The sequence below is a fragment of the Malurus melanocephalus genome, unplaced genomic scaffold (assembly GCF_030028575.1).
Source record: "Malurus melanocephalus ecotype Western Australia unplaced genomic scaffold, MMel_1.1 scaffold_1815, whole genome shotgun sequence".
In the NCBI taxonomy this organism is placed as follows: Eukaryota; Metazoa; Chordata; class Aves; order Passeriformes; family Maluridae; genus Malurus; species Malurus melanocephalus.
In genome coordinates, this window is record NW_026625047.1 from 7,207 (window position 1) to 14,532 (window position 7,326).

Below are 7,326 nucleotides of genomic sequence, written 5' to 3' on the forward strand. Positions count from 1 at the left end.
TTCGGTGAAATTTGGGCGAAAAACGGACGAAAAATGAGAAAAAAATGGGCAAAAAAATGACCAAAAAACGGGAAAAATTGGTTTTGAAGTGGGATTTTGTTACTGGTTTATACTGGTTTGGAACTGGTTTGGACTGGTTTATACTGGGAGGGGTCTGGGGGTCATCAGGGAAAAATTTGGTGCAAATTGGGTGAAAATTGGGCGAAAACCAGGCGAAAAATGAGCGAAAAACGGGCAAAAAACGGTGAAAAAACGATCAAAAATGGTTGTTTAAGGGGGTTTTTGTTACTGGTTTATACTGGTTTTATACTGGTTTGGACTGGATTATACTGGGAGGGGTCTGAGGGTCATCAGGGAAAAATTTGGTGAAAATTCGGTGAAATTTGGGCAAAAACCGGGTGTAAAACGGTGAAAAAATGGGAAAAAATGGATCTTAAAGGGGATTTTTTATACTGGTTTATACTGGTTTTGTACTGGTTTATACTGGGAGGGATTCAGGAAAAATTCGGCGAAAATTCGGTGAAAATTGGGCGAAATTTGGGCGAAAAACGGATGAAAAATGAGCAAAAAACGGGCAAAAAATGACCAAAAATGGCTATAAAAGGGGATTTTTTATACTGGTTTATACTGGTTTATACTGGTTTCGATTGGTTTATACTGGGAGGGGATTTGGGTGAAATTTGGTGAAATTTTGGTGAAATTTGGGCGAAAAACGGACGAAAAATGAGCAAAAAACGGGGGAAAAATGGTGAAAAATGGGTATAAAAGGGGATTTTTTATACTGGTTTATACTGGTTTGGAACTGGATTACACTGGTTTGGTGTGGTTTATACTGGGAGGGGATAGGGGAAAATTTGGTGAAAATTCGGTGAAATTTGGGCGAAAAACGAGCAAAAAATGGTGAAAAATGGGAAGAAACAGATCTTAATAGGGGATTTTTTATAGTGGTTTATACTGGTTTGGACTGGTTTATACTGGTTTGTACTGGTCCATACCGGTCCATACTGGTTTTTACTGGTTTTTACCATTTTTTTAGCATTTTTTTCCCATTTTTTTGTCTCATACTGGTCCATACTGGTTTAAACTGGTCCATACTGGTCCATACTGGTCTATACTGGTTTCTACTGGTTTTTATTATTTTTTTAGCGATTTTTTTCCCTGTTTTTTTTCTCAAACTGGTTTATACTGGTCCATACTGGTCCATACTGGTTTATACTGGTTGAAATCCATTCTTAAACTCCATTTTAAGCTGGTTTTTATTGTTTTTTACTGGTTTTTATGATTTTTTTAGTGATTTTTTTCCCTGTTTTTTGTCTCAAACTGGTTTATACTGGTCCATACCGGTCCATACTGGTTTATACTGGTCCATACTGGTTTATACTGGTTTGAACTGGCTGAAATCCCCTCCAAAACCTCATTTTAAGCTGTTTTTTTACTGGTTTTCATGATTTTTTAGGGTTTTTTCCCCTTTTTTTTTTCTCAAACTGGTCCATACTGGTTTATACTGGTCCATACTGGTCCATACTGGTTTTAACTGGTTTATACTGGTTGAAATCCATTCCAAAACCTCATTCCAAACTGGTTTTTACTGGTTTTTACCAAATTTTTTGCGTTTTTTTCCCCTTTTTTTGCTCCACACTGGTCCATACTGGTCCGTACTGGTCCACACTCGTTTATACTGGTCCACACTGGTCCATACTGGTTTATACTGGTTTAAACTGGCTGAAATCCCCTCCAAAACCTCATTTTAAGCTGTTTTTTACTGTTTTTTGCTGGTTTTTTACTGGTTTTTACCATTTTTTTAGCATTTTTTTCCCTGTTTTTTGTCTCAAACTGGTCCATACTGGTTTATACTGGTTTTTACCAATATTTTTCGGTTTTTTTTCCTTTTTTTCCCATTTTTTCACCTGATACTGGTCCATACTGGTTTATACTGGTTTAAACTGGTTTAAACTGGATAAAATCCACTCCAAAACCCCATTTTAAACTGATTTTTTGCTGGTTTTACCAATTTTTTTGCGTTTTTTCCCTGTTTTTTCACCTCATACTGGTTTATACTGGTCCATACTGGTCGATACTGGTTTATATTGGTCTATACTGGTTTATACTGGTTTACACTGTTTTTTACCTTTTTTTTGCGGTTTTTTCCCTTTCTTTCCCCTTTTTTTTGTCTCATACTGGTCCATACTGGTCTATACTGGTTTAAACTGGATAAAATTGACTCAAAACCTCTGTTTTATACTGGGTTTTACTGGTTTTAACCAATATTTTGGGGTTTTTTTCCCTGTTTTTCGCCTCAAACTGGTCCATACTGGTTTATACTGGTCCATACTGGTTTATACTGGTCTATACTGGTTTATACTGGTCCATACTGGTTTATACTGGTCTATACTGGTTTATACTGGTCTATACTGGTTTATACTGGTCTATACTGGTTTTTTCCCCAGTCCTGCGCTGCCTGGGGCTCCCCACCCGCACGGTGACCAATTACAACTCCGCCCACGACACCGACACCTCGCTCACCACCGACATCTACCTGGACGAGAGCATGCGGCCGCTCGAGCGCCTCAACACCGACTCCGTCTGGTACTGGTTTATACTGGGTTATACTGGTTTATACTGGGAGGGGCTGGGAAAAAAAACTGGGTGAAAATCCGGCGAAATTTGGACAAAAAACGGCCGAAAAATGGGCAAAAAATGAGCAAAAAAGGGAAAAAATGGATCTTAAAGGGGGGTTTTGTTACTGGTTTATACTGGTTTGTACTGGTTTCATACTGGTTTATACTGGTTTATACTGGGAGGGACTGGGAGGGACTGGGGAAAAAAATTGGGTGAAAATCCGGTGAAATTTGGGTGAAATTCAGGCGAAAAACGGGGAAAAAAAGGGAAAAAAAGGGAAAAAATGGATCTTAAAGGGGATTTTTGTTACTGGTTTATACTGGTTTATACTGGGAGGGACTGGGAGAGACTGGGGAAAAAATTGGGTGAAAATCCGGTGAAATTTGGGTGAAAAATGGTGAAAAACAGGGAAAAATGGTGAAAAAATGGGGAAAAAAGGGAAAAATTATTGAAAATCGGGGGTTTTTGTACTGGTTTATACTGGTTTATACTGGGAGGGACTGGTTTATACTGGGAGGGACTGGGAGGGGATTTGGGTGAAAATTGGGGTGAAAAAGTGGAAAAAATGGGGAAAAATTGGGGAAAAATCGGTGTTTTTTACCGGTTTAAACTGTTTTTTCTGGTTTATACTGGTCCATACTGGTTTATACTGGTTTATACTGGTTTGTACTGGTTTATACTGGTTTGTACTGGTTTCCCAGGAATTTCCACGTGTGGAACGATTGCTGGATGAAGCGGCCGGACCTGCCCGAGGGCTACGATGGGTGGCAGGTGGTGGACGCCACCCCCCAGGAGACCAGCAGCGGTACTGGTTTATACTGGTTCATACTGGTTTATACTGGGTTTTACTGGTTTTGACTGGTTTTGACTGGTTTTGACTGGTGTTTACAATTTTGTACTTTTTTTTACAGTTTTTCACTGGTTTTTACTGTTTTTTTACCAATTTTTTACAGTTTTTTACAGTTTTTTACCAATTTTTTACTGGTTTATACTGGTTTGTTACTGGTTTATACTGGTTTACACTGGTTTATACTGGGTTTTACTGGTTTTTACAGTTTTTTACTGTTTTTTTACTTATTTTTATGATTTTCTACTGGTTTATACTGGTTTTTACCAATTTTTTGCCAATTTTTTACTGGGCCCTACTAGTTTATACTGGTTTTTACTGGGTTTTACCATTTCTTACTGGTTTATACTGGTCCATACAGTTTTTTACTGTTTTTTACTAAATTTTTTACTGTTTTTTACTGCCTTATACTGGTTTTTACTGGTCCATACTGGTCCATAGTGGTTTATACTGCTTTTATACTGGTTTTTACTGTTTTTTACAGATTTTTTACAAATTTTTTCTGGTTTTTATTGGTGTTTACTGTTTTTTACTGGTTTTACTGCCTGATACTGGTTTATACTGGTTCACACTAGTCCTTACTGGTTTATACTGGTTTATAGTTTTTTTACTGCTTTTTTTCTGGTTTTTAACCAATTTTTTACTGGTTTTTACTGGTTTTTACTGGTTTGTGCTTGTTTTAGTGCCTTATACTGGTTTATACTGGTCCATAATGGTTTAACTGGTTTATACTGGTCCATACTGGTCCATACTGGTCCATACTGGTCCATACTGGTCCATACTGGTCCATACTGGTTTATACTGGTCCATACTGGTTCATACTGGTCCATACTGGTCCCCGCAGGGCTGTTCTGCTGCGGTCCATGCTCAGTGAAGGCGGTGAAGAACGGAGAGGTTTTCCTCAAGTACGACACGCCCTTCGTTTTCGCTGAGGTGGGCGGAGTTTGTTCATGCAAATCAGAGGGTGGGCGTGGCTTATTAATGCAAATTAAGGGTGGGCGGAGTCTGTCCATGCAAATCAGCGGGCGTGATCAAGGTGTCAGCCCCATTGACTTCAATGGGTAGACCTGATGTCCCTAAAAATCCTCATTGACTCCAATGGGTAGACCTGGTGTCTCTAAAAATCCCAATTGCCATAAATGGGTAGACCTGATGTCCCTAAAAATCCTCATTGACTTCAATGGGTAGACCTGGTGTCCAATAGTCCCCATTACTTTTCAACGGGTAGACCTGATGTCGTAAATCTCCCATTGTGCACAGTGGGTAGACCTGGTGTCTTTCAATCCCCATTAAGTTCAATTGGTAGACCTGATGTCCAAATTTCCCCATTACTGTCAACGGGTAGACCTGGTGTCCTGGTTTTCCCTATAGGTTTTAATGGGTAGACCTGGTGTCCTGACTTCTCCGTTGCGTTTAATTGGTAGACTTGGTGTCCGAAAGTCCCCATCACTTTCAAAGGGTAGACCTGATGTCTTAAATTTCACATTTTTGATCAATGGGTAGACTTGGTGTCCCAAATTCCTCATTATTTTCAACGGGTAGACCTGGTGACTTTCAATCCCAATTGCGTTCAACTGGTAGACCTGATTTCCCAAAATGCCCCATTAGTTTCAATGGGTAGACCTGGTGTCCCGATTTTCCATACCTTTCAATGGGTAGACCTGGTGTCCCTTTAGTTTTCACCCACCAATTACAGCAAAGGGGGCGTGGTTTCTGTATGCTAATGAGGGGGCGTGTCCAGGTGAACAGCGAAAAGGTGTACTGGCAGCGGCAGGCGCACGGCGGCTTCACCGTGGTGCGCATGGAGGAAGGCACCATTGGCCGCCGGGTCCCTATATCCCCATTGACTCTAGCGGGTAGACCTGGTGTCCTGATCTCCCCATTGCTTTTAATTGGTAGACCTGGTGTCCAAGCTTCACAGTGATGTTCAACGGGTAGACCTGATGTCCTGATTTAGTCGTTGCTTTCAATGGGTAGACCTGATAATCTACATGTGCCATTGTGTACAATGGGTAGACCTGGTGTCTTTCAATCACCATTGAGTTCAATTGGTAGACGAGATGTCCAAAATCCCCCTTTGCTTTCAATGGGTAGACCTGGTGTTTTGATTTTCCCTTTACTTTCAATGGGTAGACCTGATGTCTTAAATCTCCCATTGCGTTCAATGGGTAGACCTGGTGTCTGTCAATACCAATTGTGTTCAATTGGTAGACCTGATGTCCCAAATGCCTCATTATACTCAATGGGTAGACCTGACGTCCCGATTTCCCCATACCTTTCAATGGGTAGACCTGGTGACCCTTTAGTTTTCACCCACCAATTACAGCAAAGGGGGCGTGGTTTCTCTATGCTAATGAGGGGGGCGTGTCCAGGTGAACAGCGACAAGGTGTACTGGCAGCGGCAGGCGCACGCCGGCTTCGCCGTGGTGCACGTGGAGGAAGGCGCCATCGGCTGCTGGGTCCCTATATCCCCATTGACTCTAACGGGTAGACCTGGTGTCCTGATCTCTCCATTGAGTTCAATTGGTACACCTGGTGTCCAAGCTTCCCAATGATGTTCAATGGGTAGCCCTGATGTCCTGATTTAGTCGTTGCTTTCAATGGGTAGACCTGATACCCTAAATGTGCCATTGCGTACAATGGATAGACCTGGTGTCTTTCAATCACCATTGCGTTCAATTGGTAGACGAGATGTCCGAAATTCCCCATTGCTTTCAATGGGTAGACCTGATGTCCTGTTTTCCCCTTTACTTTCAACGGGTAGACCTGATGTCTTAAATCTCCCATTGCGTTCAATGGGTAGACCTGGTGTCCAAATTCTTCATTCCTTTCAATGGGTAGACCTGGTGTCTGTCAATCCCAATTGTGTTCAATTGGTAGACCTGATGTCCCAAATACCTCATTCAACTCAATGGGTAGACCTGGCGTCCCGATTTCCCCATACCTTTCAATGGGTAGACCTGGTGTCCCAATTTCCCTGTTGTTTTTCAATGGGTAGACCTGATGTCCCTTTAGTTTTCACCCAGTGTTTACAGCAAAGGGGGCGTGGTTTCTCTATGCTAATGAGGGGGGCGTGTCCAGGTGAACAGCGACAAGGTGTACTGGCAGCGGCAGGCGCACGGCGGCTTCGCTGTGGTGCACGTGGAGGAAGGCGCCATCGGCCGCAGGATCAGCACGCTGGCGGCGGGGTCAGCGGCCAGAGTGGACATCACTGACCAGTACAAGCACCCCGAGGGTGAGGATGGACAGGGGGGCACCCATGGGTGACGAGTGACATCAGTGACCATCACTGACCATCAGTGACCAGTACAAACACCCCGAGGGTGAGGATGGACTGGGGGGCACCCATGGGTGACGAGTGACCATCACTGACCCCATGGATGACGTCATCACTGACCCCACTGACCCCATGGATGACGTCATCACTGACCTCAGCACTGACCCCTTGACCCTTTGATCTGAAATCCCCAAATTTCACCCTAAAAAACCCCAAAATTTAACTCCAAAAATCCTCCAATTTAACCCTAAAAATGCCCAAAATTTCTCCCTAAAAATCCCAAAATTTAACCCAAAAATTCCCAAATTTCACCCTAAAAACCCCAAAATTTAACTCCAAAAATCCTCCAATTTAACCCTAAAATTTTAACCCTGAAATCCCCAAAATTTATCCCAAAAATCCCCAAAATTCAACGCAAAAATCCCCAAATTTCACCCTAAAAAACCCTAAAATTTCACCATAAAAATCCCGAGATTTCACCATAAAAAACCCCCAAAATTTAACGCAAAAATCCCCAAAATTTATCCCAAAAATCCCCAAAATTTAACGCAAAAATCCCCAAATTTCACCCTAAAAAACCCCA

General features: G+C 42.0%; 1 protein-coding gene across 1 annotated transcript in view; it reads left to right on the top strand.

The window, feature by feature from the left end:
- LOC130587366 (protein-glutamine gamma-glutamyltransferase K-like) overlaps window positions 1-7,326 on the top strand; it is an 18,080-nt gene that overhangs the window by 6,682 nt on the left and 4,072 nt on the right. Inside the window, exons 3-6 of the mRNA XM_057388340.1 lie at window positions 2,448-2,586; window positions 3,321-3,424; window positions 4,311-4,399; window positions 6,548-6,729. Of these exons, the coding sequence (XP_057244323.1) occupies window positions 2,448-2,586; window positions 3,321-3,424; window positions 4,311-4,399; window positions 6,548-6,729 (514 nt within the window). The remainder of the gene's footprint in view (window positions 1-2,447; window positions 2,587-3,320; window positions 3,425-4,310; window positions 4,400-6,547; window positions 6,730-7,326) is intronic.